Source organism: Lepidochelys olivacea (assembly GCF_965140295.1).
Source record: "Lepidochelys olivacea isolate rLepOli2 genome assembly, chromosome: 2".
In the NCBI taxonomy this organism is placed as follows: Eukaryota; Metazoa; Chordata; order Testudines; family Cheloniidae; genus Lepidochelys; species Lepidochelys olivacea.
Window position 1 is genome coordinate 257,979,925 of NC_140412.1, and position 19,126 is coordinate 257,999,050.

At 44.7% G+C, this 19,126-nt stretch overlaps 1 protein-coding gene across 1 annotated transcript; it reads left to right on the top strand.

Annotated features, from left to right (window-relative positions):
- Nucleotides 1-1,435: 1,435 nt before the first annotated feature.
- LOC311516798 (chymotrypsin-like elastase family member 1) lies at nucleotides 1,436-18,698 on the top strand (the record flags this gene model as incomplete). The annotated part of the gene is made up of 6 exons (XM_084621134.1): nucleotides 1,436-1,461; nucleotides 2,448-2,579; nucleotides 3,034-3,170; nucleotides 3,801-3,946; nucleotides 15,936-16,085; nucleotides 18,672-18,698. 6 exons carry the CDS (start codon nucleotides 1,436-1,438, stop codon nucleotides 18,696-18,698), a joined length of 618 nt encoding a protein of 205 aa, XP_084477260.1.
- Nucleotides 18,699-19,126: the final 428 nt, after the last annotated feature.

Genomic DNA, 19,126 nt, shown 5'->3' on the forward strand with positions numbered 1-19,126 from the left:
AAATATGAAGCAAGATATAAGCACTTACTAAATGATGTTATGGCTTATGATTTCACTCAAGATACTATTCTAACATAAATATTAAATAAACGGATGAATTTTAAATGGAAACTGCACTCTGAAGTTATTGATGATTCACTTTATTGGGCTATTTTGTACATGTTCTACATAATATCTTTTGATATTTTTGTACTCTGGACCTTAGTTATTTGTCCTGTAGTACAACAAAAACAGTTTGCAAGTTTGATATGAGTTAATATAAAGCCTAATCCTACTGAAATTATTTAAAGGGGTACTGTTGAAATTACAGTATTTTAAACCTGCCCTGCAAAACCACAGTTGTTGGTAATCCATCATTGTGAATGACTAACCCATTTGACCATCTCTGGTTTAAAGGTTATTGTGATGGGGTGTGCAGGCCTTCTGTAGTGACTCTGAAAACTCTACCCTGTCCAGTGGAATCCCCTGTAGGAGACCCGGCTGAGCTAGCCAACAATCTGAGGTTTCATGGGTTAACTTGCAGCCAGGTTTCAGAGCGAGCTCAGGGAGACACTGCTACCTAGGAGCTAATTAAGTACAGCTAAGCCTATTTAGACACATCTTTCGATTAAGGGTGTCTACATCTAGGTGATATCCTTATTTTATTGCTGTACAAAATGAGACACAAAGAGGTTAAAGTCATGGATGGTTCTCTGCAGACCCATGTGAGGGATTCCCATTACAATCCTCACATGGAAACTGTTGTCCTCCCATGTGTAATTTTTCTTTGAACTTTCATGCCAAATAATGTTTTTCCAACCCCATAAAGTTTATTCACCCCTATTAATTATACACAAGCATATAGATCCTGCATATATTAATGATAAAGATGTTCCACATCCCAACATTTCACCTGCACACTAATCCTGAAGGAGTGGCTTTCTGTAGCATACTACTGTCAAGTGTTCAGATGCTAAAGAGTTAATGGTGGTGTTGTATTGCTCTGGTAATCTGAACCCTCAATCAGGCCTTGCTTCCACAAGGTAAAGTGTTTCTTTCAATCAAGTTAGCTCCTAAAGGTGTTAAACTTGGTCTACATTGGTGGTAAGTAAACAATTGAGTTAAGCCATCTTGATTGATCTGACTCAATTCAAAGAAGTACCTATTCTTCCTAGTTTAGACAAGGCCTTGGAGAAGACTTACTTTCTACCACTGGACTAAGGGCAGCAGACAATTAAGCAGACACAGAAAGCAAGCTCCAGTGAGGGGTTGGGTGGGTTGCAGGGTATGTAACTGATCGAAATAGCACTTGTAAATTGCTGCAGAGTCTGGCATGGAACACTGAGGTTAAATATTTTGCCATTTGATTCAGGTGTCCCTCCAAATATCTGATGCAAATTATCCTGATTATTTTTCTCATATCTGTGGTGGCACCCTTATTCATCCCAGCTGGGTCATGACTGCTGCCCACTGCATTCAAATGTAAGTAAAAATAATATGAGACTTCTAACTCTTGCTACAAATCCCAATCTGCTTCTCACTTTGGACTGCTACCGGGCCTTTCAAACACTCACAGCCCTCAACACATTCATTCTCTGTGAGACAAGCAAGTGTGACTAACCCACAGTTAGTCTGTGACCTATGGTAAATATTATAAGACTGATCCATATTTACCCATTTCTGCCAACTTCCTGGAAGCAAAAAACAGCGGATTGCAGATTTACATAAATGCATATAAATGTGCATACATGTAACTATTTAAAATAAATTTAAATATGCATAAACCTGCACAAAGACAGAGTGAGGAAGGAAACCCTGCCTACCCCCTCTGCATGCCATATCTGCTTATATGATCCGTAAAGCTCCTCGCACATTTTTGACATGCATCTGAAGAAGTGGGTATTCACCCACGAAAGCTTATGCTCCAATACGTCTGTTAGTCTATAAGGTGCCACAGGACTTTTTGCCGCTTTTACAGATCCAGACTAACATGGCTACCCCTCTGATACTCACACATTTTTGACACCATATAAACAATACATTATAATATTAAGAAGAAACATATCTTTAGCTACAGATGCCCTTAGCAAACATATCCTTAAATAAAGTATCCACAATAAACACATCCTTAACATTCCACATATATATTCCATAATTTTATATATTAAACTTTAAGTATAGATGGAACATGAACAATTCCAGATTCTGGTTTGAAAAGGTTATGAGGAGCTGAACAAGGAAGTCAGATACAACAGGTGCAGTTTCCCACATAGTAAAATGAGGATAATACTTCCCGAGCTCACAGGTATAGGGTCTGTTAAAGCACTTTGAAGGTCCTCAGATGAAAGGCGCTGTAGAAATGACTATAACAAGAGAAAGATCCTACTGCTGCAGAAGCTATCATACAAAGGCACCAATGTGGAGCAAAGGGCGTGCTTTATGGTAATTATTTTTCAATTCATTTTCAGGCCAATAGGAGCAACTTACCGAGTGGCTCTGGGCGAGCACAATCTCTTTGAATTGGATGGCACTGAATATTTTATTGGTGTGAACAAAATATTTATTCATGAAGACTGGAACCCCTATGATATTGCAAATGGGTAATTTGTTTTTGAACACGACGTTGGCATGGGAATGAATACTGATGTCCTTACTTAGGGGCCAATCCTGCAGATGTTTATGTACATATTCTATCCATCACCCACTGAGGTTAAGGATGGCTTTGTAGAAAATACTGGACTGTGACTCAGGACATCTGGGTTCAGTTTCTAGTCTGTAGACTTTCCATATGACTAGAGCAAATCACTTAATCCCTCTGCACCTTCAGTTCCCCATCTGTAAAATGGGGTTAACAACACTTCCCTACCTCACAGGGGCATTTTAAGGGTACATTATTAATCTTTGTGAGGTGTCAGATACTATGGCAGTGGAGGCTATATAAGTGCCTAGATAGGTAAGTAAAAAGTGAGCAAGGGTGTTCGGGATTTGGTCATGACTAACTCAAGAATTTTGCCTTGTGGCATCTGAAGGGCTAATCTTTGTGTCCTATTTCAGAAATGACATTGCCCTGCTGTATCTCTCTACACCTGCCTATGCTAATGGCTTTGTTGAGGTAGCCATGCTTCCGTCTGAAGGAGACATTTTGCCTAATGATTATCCATGTTATATTACTGGATGGGGACTGGCTAGTGGTAAGTGGGAAAAAGTTGCTCCTCATTCCAGAAAGACTGACCCAGATCAGAGACCCAGCACAACTCTTTTTGTAAATAAAACCTGTGGCTATGCAACATCTTTGACAGCTCACGCAGGATGTAAGTGGTGCCGGGTCTTCTAATGGCTCTCTGCAGGGGGGTGAATGCCGGAATAAGCTCTTGTAATCACAAGATGCATTTTCCCAGAGTAAACATTTCTTAAATAGCATGATGTTTGGCACCATTTAGCACTCAGTGTGGACAAGCACTGTCGTGTTTAACATGTCAGTGATAGTGGTTCATCCTGGGATCCACCCGAGGGTTGACCATGACCAGCTATCATGATTTAAGTGGTAAACACTTATTTTAATCACTAAACTCAGCAGATACGACTGACTAGACATGGAGGAGATCCCACGAGTGAGCAGGGGACATATTACCCTCATCCTGGGCCCAATCCCACTACGGTTCCGTTGGGCTGTACTTTGCTCAGTGAATAGTACTGTTGATCCCGATGGAACTAGTCATGCATAGTTCAGTACTATTCAACGTGAATAAGGGTGGCAGAGGTGGGCCTTTATTTTTAATTCTAGTGTCTCTTTGAGCAGAATATTGCCCTTTCTCCTTTAGCTGGTGGCAGCATTCCCGCTAGACTTCAAGAAGCGATACTCCCAGTGGTTGACCATGCCATCTGCTCTCAGAATCACTGGTGGGGCTCTCAAGCAAAGGAGAACATGGTGTGTGCTGGTGGAGATGGCGTGAGGGCCGGGTGCAGTGTAAGTGCCATATTTTCTCTTTTCCCCCTTAACTCTTTCTTTCTTATACAACCCTGCTCCTACAGGAATTGTGAATTACTTACAACACACTTCCCCAATGCTTGCAACATCTCAGGAGTTCAGGCCTTCCTGACAAGTCAGCTACTTCTTCTTGAGTACCATCCTCTTAATTATTATTGTTCCTGCTTGCCCCCTCCCACAAGAGAGCCCATGGGAAGGGGATAAAGGAGAGGAAAGCTTCAAAGTTCTTCTTCAAGTGCTGTCCCTTTGGGTGTTCCACTTCAGGTGTCAGTGCGTCCTTGTGCCATTGATCAAAGATTTTCAGTAGCAGTGTCCATCAGGGATGTGTGTGCGCAGTAGTTGTCTCACAGCACTGGTGGCGCCTTGACTACTGCGTGCACGACCTGAACCCCTCAATTCTTCTTTGAGTGCTGTCCCTGTGGGTTCTCCACTTTAGGTATCGATGCGCCCCTGCGCTCGTAGCCGGAGATTTATGGTATCAGTGCCTGGTTGGGTCTCTCATGTGTGGTCCCCATCTCGTGCTGTTTCAGGTGTTTAACTGGTGCTGTGCGACCAACCTCCCCTCAGTTCCTTCTCTACCACTGTTGGCTCAAGTTGGAGCACTCAGCAGTGCCTCGCAGCTTAGGAATACCCTTTCTTCAATTAGTCTTAGGTTATAGATTTTAGTGAGAACAGATTCAAATACATAACCTTCCTACTTATCACCATCCCTTTAAAAAGAAATTATTTTAATTCTCCTCCTAGGACTGTAAGTTTCCATTCTGTTCTATCGCAGCAGCATGATATCCGTACCTCTCTCCATCTTACAGAGAGCGTATGCTCCCTAAGGGGCATGCCTGGCTCCCCAGGGTTCAAACACTGCACAATCTTCAAGCTGTCAATACCCCTTTCAGATGGGCATTCTCAGTGCGTCTTCTATCTTGTTAAGGCACATATACCTGAGAAGTGCTCGCACTGTCACAACTTGAAAGCCCGCACCAGAAAGGCAAGAGATCTCCAACTAAAACTTTTCCTCATGGAGAAATCTCTTTGCCAGGCATCTGACCCTGAGGTACGCACCCCTCTTGCCAGTAATCGCCGACTGCAGCCTTTGACAAAGGCCCCTCTTCTATGGAAAGGGCTCCTGACCAACCTGCCAAGAAGGCAGCAAAAAAAATGGGGTACCATGTTCCTGACTCCAGAGTCAACCAAGAAAAGGTGCTCTGATACTGGTCAAACTCTTCCGGTATCAACCACTCTGGCCATGTCAATGGTTGACAAAATGGGTCCCCCTGGCACCATCGGTACCAAGAAACTGAGAGCTTCTAAGCAACCAAGCTCCACCACAGACACCAAGGGGAAAGTGAAACCCCATGCTGCAGTACCGTCAACTGTGATCAAGCAATCGGTACCAAGTATACCGGTACTTCCGCCTCGAATGCTGCCACCTAGTGCTGGTATTATGCACTCCAGCCACACACTGTCACCAATGAGCACTCTCCAGCACATGGTACTGTTTCCTATCACCCCAATGGTACTGATCCTGGGCACTTCACAACAATTCCTCTCTCACAAAGATCTATCTGTTTCATCGGTACTGGAGTCTCCTCTCCTCGGCACCGATTGTACCTTGGCACCTGTGGTAATCAGCCAGCCCAGCTCCCCACATCTCTCGGCACCACAATTCTCTAGCGAAGAGGAATATAGAGAAGAGAATGTTGGACACTCTTCACAACATTCCTCTCCTGTGGCTACTCCCACCGCACATGCCCTTCCAGGCACGGGCTTCCCTGCAAACCTTCCGAACCAGCCCTGGTATGGGCAACCTTGGATGCCCACAGTGCCCTTCCAACCAAAATGGCCATTCTGGCATCCATGGACTACATACCACAACAGCAGCAACAGGGTGCACCTACTGGTCTGCCCATAACTCGCACACACCAACCACCTATATTAAAATCATAGGCACCGTCTGGCACCTCTGAACATGGGGCTCAAGAACAGGAGGACCCAGAGGATCCAACTGATTTTCATTTCTCATCATCCTCACTGGTTGACACAGTTATACCCCCACCTCCCAACACAGCTGATGATTTAAAACGATTTCAAGATCTCTACAAGAGAGAAGCCACTTCACTAGACATCTCTCTGGAAGAGGTCCAGGAATCTCGACACAAATTAGTGGACAAATTGCACACATCCACTTCTTCCAAAATCACCCTTCCAGTGAATGATGTGATCATGGACCCTGTGAAGTCGCTCTGGCAAACCCCAGCAATGATTCCACCTACCTGTAAGAGGTCTGATGAGAAATATTATGTGCCAGCAAAGGGCACTGAATTCCTCTTCTTGCCTCCAACACTGAATTTACTAGTTATTGATGCAGTCAGCGAACGGGGTAGACAACAATACTACAGGAACACCCCATATGACAAGGACCGGAAATGGCTCGACCTGTTAGGCCAAAAAGCATATTCAGCAGTGACCTTACAATTAAGAATTGCCAACTATGCTGCCCTATTGGCAAAGTATGATCACAATAATTACGCAAGTCTCTCTGAATTTATTAACTTTATTTCAGAAGACAAAAAAGAGCAGTCCAAAGCACTCATCACAGAGGTCCACCTCATCAGCAGAACAGTGCTACAAGCTGCCCTTGAGTCCGCTGATTCCTCAGCAAGATACATAGCAACAGTGGTTGTTATGAGGAGAGCCTCCTGGCTTCACCTATATGGTTTTCCAAAGCCACTACAGTCCACTGTAGAGGACTTACCGTTCGAAGGCTCCAAACTCTTCGCGGACAAAACAGATGAGTCACTGCACACTCTAAAAGACTCGAGGGCCACGCTGCAATCGCTGGGCATCCACACACCTAAGAACAAGAGATGGCAGAGCAATTGTCAAACTCCTCAAAGATTCTGACCCCCTCCGTACACACAACACAATAGATACTACGATTAACGGGGCGGAAACAGAAAACTTCAAGGAGACGACAATCTGCTCCTTCGCCTACTACCTCTCAGCCATCAACCTCTAGACAACAGATTTGAAACCTTGGTCAAGGGCTTGAGAATCCCATGTCTCTCAGTGTTGGCACCATCTACAACTGGCAAGAATTCTGGAGATTGCCTACTTCCATTCTACCCAATCTGGCAGTCCATTACCACGGGCAGATGGGCATTAGAAATCATCAAAATTGGTTACTCTATCCCCCTTACCTCCAAACCCCCTACCCACCCCACTTCCCTGCCCCTCTTCTGGGACCCCTCTGACGAGCATCTGCTGTGAGAATAGGCAAACCATTTCATATCTCTGGGAGCAGTAGAACCTGTACCAACCAAGTACAGAGGGAAGGGGTTCTATTCCCACTACTTTCTCACACAGAAAAAAACAGGATGTTGGAGACCTATTCTCAATCTCCAGCAATTCAACAAGTTTGTGAAAACACAACTATTCAAAATGGTCACACTAAGCACCATAATCCCAGCATTAGAGACAGGGGACTGATTGTCAGAAGGACACACATTTTCACATATCTATCCATCCCTCACACTGGAAATTCCTGTGGTTTACAATATCACAGGACCATTTCCAGTACAAAGTTCTGCCCTTCAGCCTTTCCACTGTGCTTCAGGTATTTTCAAAAGGTACTAGCTGTAGTAGCTGCCTACCTACGCAGAGAGAGAGAATCATGATATTCCCCTACTTAGACAACTGTCTGCTGAAAGCACCAACACTACAGACAGCCATAGACTCCACCCAATGTACAATAAATCTGTTCACCAGCTTAGGACTTCAAAGAAACATACAAAAGTCTACTCTAAAACCTGTCCAATGCCTGGAATTCATTGGAGTGGACCTCAACTCCCTTGAAGCAACTGCCTTCCTACCAACAAAATTCTTTCTGACTCGAACCACCTTGATCTCAACAGTGCGGAACAGCCTGCAGGTGTCCGCCAGAACTTGTCTACAAACTTCTAAAGAAAAGGAGGACTTGTGGCACCTTAGAGACTAACCAATTTATTTGAGCATAAGCTTTCGTGAGCTACAGCTCACTTAATCAGATTCATACTGTGGAAAGTGTAGAAGATCTTTTTATATACACACAAAGCATGAAAAAATACCTCCTCTCACCCCACTCTCCTGCTGCTAATAGCTTATCTAAAGTGATCACTCTCCTTACAATGTGTACGATAATCAAGTTGGGCCATTTCCAGCACAAATCCAGGGTTTAACAAGAATGTTGGGAGAGTGGGGGTAGGAAAAACAAGGGGAAATAGGTTACCTTGCATAATGACTTAGCCACTCCCAGTCTCTATTCAAGCCTAAGTTAATTGTATCAAATTTGCAAATGAATTCCAAATCAACAGTTTCTCGCTGGAGTCTGGATTTGAAGTTTTTTGGTTGTAAAATAGCAACTTTCATGTCTGTAATCGCGTGACCAGAGAGATTGAAGTGCTCTCCGACTGGTTTATGAATGTTGTAATTCTTGACATCTGATTTGTGTCCACTTAGTCTTTTACGGAGAGACTGTCCAGTTTGACCAATGTACATGGCAGAGGGGCATTGATGGCACATGATGGCATGTATCACATTGGTGGATGTGTAGGTGAAAGAGCCTCTGATAGTGTGGCTGATGTTATTAGGCCCTGTGATGGTGTCCCCTGAATAGATGTGGGCACAGTTGGCAACGGGCTTTGTTGCAAGGATAGGTTCCTGGGTTAGCGGTTCTGTTGTGTGGTATGTGGTTGCTGGTGAGTATTTGCTTCAGGTTGGGGGGCTGTCTGTAGGCAAGGACTGGCCTGTCTCCCAAGGTTTGAGAGAGTGTTGGGTCATCCTTCAGGATAGGTTGTAGATCCTTAATAATGCGTTGGAGGGGTTCTAGTTGGGGGCTGAAGGTGACGGCTAGTGGCGTCCTGTTATTTTCTTTGTTAGGCCTGTCCTGTAGTAGGAGACTTCTGGGAACTCTTCTGGCTCTATCAATCTGTTTCTTCACTTCCGCAGGTGGGTATTGTAGTTGTAAGAATGCTTGATAGAGCTCTTGTAGGTGTTTGTCTCTGTCTGAGGGGTTGGAGCAAATGCGGTTGTATCGCAGAGCTTGGCTGTAGACGATGGATCGTGTGGTGTGGTCAGGGTGAAAGCTGGAGGCATGTAGGTAGGAATAGCGGTCAGTAGGTTTCCAGTATAGGGTGGTGTTTATGTGACCATCATTTATTAGCACTGTAGTGTCCAGGAAGTGGATCTCTTGTGTAGACTGGACCAGGCTGAGGTTGATGGTGGGATGGAAATTGTTGAAATCATGGTGGAATTCCTCAAGGGCTTCTTTTCCATGGGTCCAGATGATGAAGATGTCATCAATATAGCGCAAGTAGAGTAGGGGCGTTAGGGGATGAGAGCTGAGGAAGTGGTGTTCTAAGTCAGCCATAAAAATGTTGGCATACTGTGGGGCCATGCGGGTAACCATAGCAGTGCCGCTGATCTGAAGGTATACATTGTCCCCAAATGTAAAATAGTTATGGGTAAGGACAAAGTCAAAGTTCAGCCACCAGGTTAGCCGTGACATTATCGGGGATAGTGTTCTTGACAGCTTGTAGTCCATCTTTGTGTGGAATGTTGGTGTAGAGGGCTTCTACATCCATAGTGGGCAGGATGGTGTTATCAGGAGGATCACCGATGGATTGTAGTTTCCTCAGGAAGTCAGTGGTGTCTTGAAGGTAGCTGGGAGTGCTGGTAGCGTAGGGCCTGAGGAGGGAGTCTACATAGCCAGACAATCCTGCTGTCAGGGTGCCAATGCCTGAGATGATGGGGCACCCAGGATTTCCAGGTTTATGGATCTTGGGTAGTAGATAGAATATCCCAGGTCGGGGTTCCAGGGGTGCGTCTGTGCGGATTTGATCTTGTGCTTTTTCAGGGAGTTTCTTGAGCAAATGCTTCTAAAGATCTTCCACATATCTTCTAGGTGCAAGATAGCACTGCCAATTAATACAATAATGGAGCTGGCAGAAATAGTATTGCAAACACCAGCCACTGTTCCTCCGGCATGTAAAAGAGCTGATAGAAAATATTATGTTCCTACTAAAGGAATGGACTTCCTCTTTTCACTCCCTCCCCTAACTCAATAGTGGTAGATGCAGCCAATCACACAGGAAAACAACACCAGTACAGGTCCACCCCACAAGACAAAGACTGGTAGAGGCTAGACTTATTCATCCGCAAAGTATATTTGTCCACAACTCTACAATTCTGCAGAGCTAATTATGCCGTGGTCCTCCAAAACATGACTACGACAATTACTTGAAACTCAATGAGTTCCTTACTGACATCCCCAAAGAGAAGAAGGAACAATTTAAGGCAATCCTTAACAAGGGACAGCTTGTGGCAAGAATAGCACTATAGGCATCCTTCAACGTGGCAGGCATGGCCACATGAATGACAGCCATAGTGATAGTCATGCGCAGAGCATCATGGCTACATTCATCCAGAATCCTGAAGGACTTACAAACAAAGGTTGAAGATCTTCCCTTTGACAGAGACAAGCTGTTCTTGGCCAAAAAGGATGAGGTCCTTCACTCCAGGCAACTCTCCATACCTTAGGCATATACACACCTTCAAATAGGTGGAGAAGACAAAGACAATGACCTTACGACTCCCAGAGACCGAGACAATGCCCACAGAGATGCTGAACCCCACAGTCTCAGCCTACAGTGTCACAGACATCATTGCACAAGACACAATTTTGAAACATTGGCTGAGGGTTTGAACGACCTCCCCTGACAACCAGTGCCATCTGCACATACCCAGGTCTTTGGCCACTGACTGTGTCCATTCTATCACACTTGGGCATCCATCTCCATGGATCAATGAGTCTTGGAAATAATACAATTGGGTTATGCCATCCCCTTTACCTCTAACCCACCCACCCAACCGCCCGCCCAGTACCTCTTCAGGGACTCTCCTCATGAGCACCTTCCACAGCAAGAAGTGAACTATCTTCTACAATTAGGTGCCATGAAGCAAATCGACAGGTAGGAGCCTGTTTTCATTCCCTATGCACAGAGGCTATAAAATTATGGAACTGGTGCATAATTCATGACAGCATCATCACTGCTTCATACCTCCCAGGCTGCCAAAACATGACAGCGGACACATTAAGCAGACACTTTTCCCAAGACCATGAATGGGAACTGAAGAATAGTATCGCACAACGCATCAACCTATTTGTGACAGCACGAAACAATAAATCTCCACAACTCTGTTCACAAACAGGACTGGGAACACGATCCCTTGGAGGCGCCTTTCTCATCAGATGGGACGCTCCTTTCCTGTACGCATTCCCAACGATACCACTAATCTCAGAGTACTACACAATATATGGACTGACAAAGCCAACGTCATACTTATAGTTCTGACATGGCCCAGGCAGACCTGGTACCCATACCTGAGGTGCATGGTGATTTGTGCACCACACAATCTCCCTCTGTGATGGGGATCTCCTCGCACAAGATGGAGGTCAAGTCCTCCACCCAAACCTGGAAAAACTTCATGTGATGGGGCATGACTCACCACTGCAGCATCTCTTGCAGGTTGTGCAGGGAATTAGCACTGCTCCCTCTTCTGGTGGTGTCTCGCCTGCTGTCACCTCTGTTCCTGGTCCCACGTCACTCCCAGGACCACAGCATCCTCTTCAGTGACACTGTCCTCCGGCTGTGCCACACTCTATGTTCCCTGCCTTCTGGAGGGACCTGCAGTCCACTGTCTAGCCACTTCCTTCAGTGACAAACTGCAGTCCACTTCATTCAGGGGCTCCAGCACCCTCTTTGCCCTTGCATCAGGGCCTCAGTCTGCAGATCCCTGTAGCCTGACAGGAGCTGCCTTTAGCCTCTGAGTCTCTGCCTACAGCACTGCTCAGTCCAGGGTGCTTGCTGCCTTCTGCCGGCAAGGCAGCCAGTCCTCCTCCCTTCTCGAGCTCCAGGGAATGACTCCCATTGTTCTGTTCTGCAGCCTTTCTTATATGGGTCAGCCCGGCCCTGATTGGCTGCTCCTATAAGCCCTTCTGTGATTGGCTGCCTCCTGCGCAGCCTCCCTAGGCCTGCTTTTAACCCCTTTTCTGCCAGTGTGGGACAGATGCCCCATCACGCTTCACCTGAAGGCCTGGCTCCTCCATGGCTCCAGCATTATGAGTTAACCTGCTTGGAACAAGTAAAACAGGTATTAGTAAGCAGCAGAAAACCAATCACATGTACCACTTACCTCCAAAAATGGAAAAGATTCTCCTTATTATGCCAGAACAAGCACGTATCTGCGTTCAAGGCACCACTACAATTGATCTTGGGATACATATTAGAACTAAAGAACTCAGGACTCTCCACAAGCTTGTCTAGAGTACACCTAGCAGCCATTACTGCCTTTCACCATAAGGTCAATGGCGTATCAATATTGGCGCACCCCATGATGAATCCTTTTCTCACGGGCATACAAAATATGTACCCACAAATACATGAACCCACCCCACCATCGGACTTAAACTTGGTGCTCTAAAGCCTTACCAGAGCCCGTGTCATAAATATAAAGGGAAGGGTAAACCCCTTTGAAATCCCTCCTGGCCAGGGGAAAGCTCCTCTCACCTGTAAAGGGTTAAGAAGCTAAAGGTAACCTCACTGGCACCTGACCAAAATGACCAATGAGGAGACAAGATACTTTCAAAAGCTGGGAGGAGGGAGAGAAACAAAGGGTCTGTGTCTGTCTGTATGCTGCTTTTGCCAGGGACAGAACAGGAATGGAGTCTTAGAACTTTTAGTAAGTAATCTAGCTAGGTATGTGTTAGATTATGATTTCTTTAAATGGCTGAGAAAAGAATTGTGCTGAATAGAATAACTATTTCTGTCTGTGTATCTTTTTTGTAACTTAAGGTTTTGCCTAGAGGGGTTCTCTATGTTTTTGAATCTAATTACCCTGTAAGATATCTACCATCCTGATTTTACAGGGGGGATTTCTTTATTTCTATTTACTTCTATTTTTTATTAAAAGTCTTCTTGTAAAAAACTGAATGCTTTTTCATTGTTCTCAGATCCAAGGGTTTGGGTCTGTGGTCACCTATGCAAATTGGTGAGGCTTTTTATCCAACATTTCCCAGGAAAGGGGGGGTGCAAGTGTTGGGAGGATTGTTCATTGTTCTTAAGATCCAAGGGTCTGGGTCTGTAGTCACCTAGGCAAATTGGTGAGGCTTTTTACCAAACCTTGTCCAGGAAGTGGGGTGCAAGGTTTTGGGAAGTATTTTGGGGGGAAGGACGCGTCCAAACAGCTCTTCCCCAGTAACCAGTATTAGTTTGGTGGTGGTAGCGGCCAGTCCAAGGACAACGGGTGTAATATTTTGTACCTTGGGGAAGTTTTGACCTAAGCTGGTAAAGATAAGCTTAGGAGGTTTTTCATGCAGGTCCCCACATCTGTACCCTAGAGTACCTTGACAGCCCGATTCAAGCCACTAGACACCTGCTCCCTTCTTCACTTATCAATGAAGGTGGCGTTCGTGGTCGCAATTACATCCACATGATGAGTAAGCGAACTAGGTGCTCTTGTGGCTCATCCCCCGTACACCATATTCTTCAAGGACAAAGTCACATTGAGACTACATCCAAAATTCATACCAAAAATATCATCCTCTTTCCACCTCAATCAATTGATTCACCTGCCTACATTTTACTCCAAACCTCATGTGAATACACAAGAGACTGCCCGACATACATTGGATGTCCAACACGTGTTAGCATTCTATCTGGACAGAACAAGACCTTTCCGAAAATCCCCAAGGCTTTTTATTTCAATGACAGAGCTTTCCAAGGGGTCTGCAATATCCACACAGAAACGGTCAAAATGGATCTCCAACTGTATCCAGATGTGTTATGAACAACTCAAAACAGCATCCCCATCAGGGATCAGGGCCCATTCAACAACATTAGTATCTACCTCAATAGCCTTCTTAAATAATGTACCAATAATAGACATATGCAGAGCGGCCACCAGGGCCTCTGAACACACATTTACGAACCATTATGCAATTACTCAAGATTTGAGCTCAGACACAATGCTAGGTCTAACAGTGCTAACCTCCATTACGAATGCAACTCCAAAGCCCCTTCCATCCACACAAGGGCACTGCTCTACGATCATCTGAAGTGGAGCACTCACAGAGATAGCTCTCAAAGAAGAGAAGGTTATTCACCTTGTGCAGTAACTGAGGTTCTTCGAGATGTGTGTCCCTGGACGTGCTCCACTACCCACCCTCCTCCCCTCTACTTCAGAGTTTGCGGTCAGGACTCTATGGTAGAGAAGGAACTGAGGGGGTTGGGTTGTGTGTACACTAGTCAAGGCACCAACTGCGCACACACCTGAAGTGGAGCACCCAGAGGGACACACATCTCAAAGAACCTCAATTACTGCACATGGTGAGTAACCTTCTCTTCTCATTGCACATATTTCTCCCCAGCTGTTATCAGGGTGGGCAAGGTTTGCTGTCCCACCAGCAAGCCCCATTGATCAGATCCTGGGAATTAGTGCTAGGCCAGGGCCCCAGGCCGCCATTGCAGCTATGCAGTCAAGTCAAGGAAATGGTGCAAAACCCTAAAAACAAGGGGCAATACATTTGGCTTTGACTATATTTTCAGTATTAATTCATTATAAAGGAACCTGAAAAAACCCAGGGCTTTAAGACCCAGCAGGAGCCCATAGTCTGTTTATCTTTCACTTCTGTTGTTTTAGTTAGAGCCTCTCTTGTGCTGCTATCTCTTTAAATTCATGAGCTGTAGCTTTCAGTGATCCTTTGAATTTGTCTCATCTTGGGAAGAATTAGAACATTCCTGGTTGAATATGGGAGCTGCTAGAAGCTGAAGCTTCCTGCAGGGTCCAAATACCTGAAGAGTGTTCTGATTTATTTAGAGTCTAATCTTTGAATTGAACTCACTAGGAATCTTTTGATGGACTTCAATAGGCAGTGGATAAGTGCCTTAAACATCAATTATATTGAATAGGAGGGGGCAGAAAGAGAGTGTGTTCAGTACTCCTGACAGAATTCTGCACTTCTGCGAGGGCACAGAATCCATATGGCCTGCATATTTCTGTGCCCCACACACACAAAAATACAAAAGAAATCTTTTGGGGGGACATGTCTCTTCCCCAGCAACCCAGGCAGTGCATCTGTTCCAGCATGCCTGGAGCAGCCTCAGAGACACAAATCACGGCAGGGGGAGAGAGGCTGGGTGTACATGCTTGTGGGAGAGACATTGATCACCATCAGGGGGCGGTGCTGGCCAACAAGCAAGAGAGACTCTGTTCCTCTTGCTTGATACTGTGGCTCGAGGAGGGTAGGTCTTTTCGTTACGCAGGAGGAAGGCTCTGTCCCCGAGGCAGAAATGTAGCAGCCTGCCTGCCTAGTAAAATGTCTGTAACTTCTTGAGAATTGTAAAAAAAACTTAATTAAATATTAGTATCATGTTACTGAAAATTTTTTGTTTTCCAGTTAAAGAAAATAGCTTTTGAACAAAACAAAACACATTTTGTTAATGTTGCTGGTTAATTGATTTCATTCTCTGAACAGAAATGTAGCCGCCTGTCTGCAGAGTAACATTGTTAATGATCTTTTTGTTAGTTAACTGTTCCCATTCTCAGGCTGTTTTAATTTTTTATGTGCAAAATTTTTAATTTTTTGGTGCAGAATCCCCCTGGGAATAGTTCAGAGAACAAATAGTTATGGGCCTGATTCTGTAATATGTCACGTACCTTCTGGGAGGTGCTGAGCACTCTTTGCTCCCATTGACTTCAGTAGGCATTGGGAGTACTCAGCATCTCTCAAAAGATCCTCAGCACCTCACAGTATCGGGCCCATTGATTGGAACATTCATGAATTAATCAGCTGTCACCACTTTTTCCAGTTTTTCTAAACTGCTAAGAAAATTTGGGTGTAACTGTGTGTCACTTCTCTCCACTCTGATTGCAGGGTGATTCAGGGGGCCCTTTGCAGTGTAACAGGTATGGTTCCTGGCAAATTCATGGGATTGTTAGTTTTGGGATTGTCCCCTACTGCAACACCTATCAGAAGCCTACAGTCTTCACACGGGTATCTGCGTACATCAACTGGATTTACAACGTAAGTTCCTCCCAAAGTTAATGGTTTAAATTCATCTTGGATGTACTCCCATACAATTAATGGAGTTATATCAGAGATAAGTTTGACCCAGTACATTCATTTATTATTATACTTATTACATTAAGAACAGAATTAAGAAATGTTGAGAGTTTAAAATCCAAAATGCTTTGGCCTTATTTTTGGCACATTCAAATAAATCTAATGAAGGAGAATGAATGCAGTCACTGTCTGGAAATACTAGGATTGAAGTACAGGAACTCCTCACTTAAAGTTGTCCTAGTTAATGTTGTTTCATTGTTATGTTGCTGATCAATTAGAGAACATGCTCGTTTAAAGTTGTGCAATGCGCCCTTATAATGTTGTTTGGCAGCCACTTGCTTTGTCCACTGCTTGCAGGAAGAGCAGCTCGTTGGAGCTAGCTGGTGGGGGGTGGGAACCAGGGTGGACCGGCAGCCCCCCTATCAGCTCCTGGCTCCCCTAAGTTCCCTGTGCGGCAGCCGACCAGCAGGATATCAATTGCCGGGCATTTAGGTGTCCCTCCCCCCACTGCCATGTGCTGCTCCTGCCCTCTGCCTTGGAGCTGCTCCCAGGAGCCTCCTGCTTGCTGTGTAAGGGACGGGGGGAAGAGGGGTGCTAATGTTAGGGTGCCCCCTCACCCCGCTCCTGCCTCCAGCTCCTGTACCCCATTTCCACAGAGCAGAGGGGACACAACATGGCTCAGGAGGGAGAGAGCTTGCTGGCAGCAGCTGCTGTCTCAACTTGCTGATCTACTTAAAAAGGCAATGTACTTAGAGTGGGGTCAGCATACTTAAAGGGCCAATGAGCGTCTCTCACACACACTGTGTGTGTCTCTGTCTCTCTCTGCCATGCTGTCTCCGCTCCCTCCATTCCTGCTTCCTTGTAGAGTGTGAGGCTACATTAACAACAATGTGTTAACCCTTGAGGGCTCAGTCGAGTGCTAGTTTATCATTTAGCAGTAAGGCATTTCCTGGGAAATATCCCACCCTCTGACTTCACCACCTCAACCAAGCTTCACAATCATCATTGCTGTGTACAGTATTAAATTGTTTGTTTAACACTTATACTGTATGTGTGTGTGTGTATATATATAAATATAGTCTTTTGTGTGGTGAAAAAAATTTCCCTGGAATCTAACCCTCCCATTTACATTAATTCTTATGGGGAAATTGGATTTGCTTAACATAGTTTCACTTAAAGTAGCATTTTTCAGGAACATAACTACAATGTTAAGTGGGGAGTTACTGTACAACACGTAAGGCTGACAAATCCGACTTGGCCATAGGTATGAAATCTGATCAGTTAGACTTTTCCTACATAAGGCAAAAAGACACTGCAACAAACCATTGGTGTAATTCTATGGCCTGTGTCATACAGGAGGTTAGATTAGCTGATCATACTGGTCCTTTTTTGCCTTAAGATCTATGAATTACCTGGTATATTTTGAGACTGACACCTGTACAATGCTTTGTGCACACATACAGCAGCTGTCCCAGGTGATTATGACAAGCATGGTTGTACCAGTTGGTTATAATATCTGGGACGATGTCTTTAACTCATGTCCCTCAGGAATCCATGCAGTCTACTATTGTATCTCTGAATCCAATCTGGGGCAACACAGTTGTAGACTGTATCTACAAATGCACAAGTGCGGTAGCTGTCCCAGTTCAGCTGATTCCCACAATGCAGTCAATGCCCAGGGTATGGAAATGTCCAAAGAGCCCTTGCTCCCAGCAACATTGTGCACCACAATGAGGCGTCTGCTTCGGGGGTCACGGGAAAATGCTGTATTACAATCATGTCTGTAAGATGTGCTGCGTACCAGACTTCCATAGAAACAAGCTAGATGTTCTAAACCATTACGAATAAAAACAGGACAACCATTTCTTCCATGAGATGGCGGTCTCTGCAATGCATCCCTCACCTGGTAAAAATAGGCCCTGGGGAGCCAACTTTCAAAGGGTTTAATGGAGTTTTATGTGCACTACACCAATTACAGTCAACAGGAAATAGGACAAAACCCAATGGATTCATCTGAAGTAACTTACCCTTTAGTTGGAAAGTGCCCATGACTAACCTGAACTCTCTATATTTGGAAAGTTGTTGTCTTATTATCAGATTTTTAGCCCCACCTCAGCTGCAGTTGGAAGCCTGGTGGATCCAGCCAGCTGGGAATTCCCCTAGTATGGGAGAACCCCTTGCTGGTATAAAGCTAGCATAGCTAGCCATCTTCTGGCCTCCCTCAACCCTCTGGCACAGAGGACGTGCCAAAGACATAACTGTGGTGAAGAGGGCATGGCTGAAGTGCTGCTGTACTGAAGCAATTCCCGGCAGATGGAACAGCCCTAAAACTGCTCTAATTTGCACCAGGAGTTGAACCAGCCCCATCAGCTCTGTATGGGGAGAGCCCAGGCATGGAATATAGCCTCGTTTGTTCCCCACTCTCCGGAGCTGTGCTGAATGGAGGTCTGGCACAGCTGAGGATTGGCCTATTCAGTCATTTAAAAATAATGTAAGATCAAAACTGAATATATTCTGTATTGAATCCATTTCTCTGTTGTTTTTCAGATTATAGAGAATAATGGTGGATATTAAGGAAGGATCAGTTTGTCCATGAATATGAACTACTGTTTGAATGAAAAGATATGCCTGTTAATTACATTTCTCTCTCTCTTATGGTCACTACCCATTCTATGGTAATAGAATGGGTTGGCTGCAATAATAATAAGGCGACAATGAATTAAAAACTTGTAGTATTGTGCATTCCATAGTCAATGCTGATAAATGCAAAGTAATGCACATTGGAGAACATAATTCCAACTATACAAATAAAACTAGCTGTTACCATTCAAGAAAGGGATCTTGGAGTCATTGCGGCTAGTTCTCTGAAAACATCCACTCAATCTACAGCGACAGTCAAAAAAGCTAACAGCATGTTGGGAATCATTAAGAAAGGGATAGATAATAAGACAGAAAATATCATATTGCCTCTATTTGAATCCATGGTATGCCCACATCTTGAA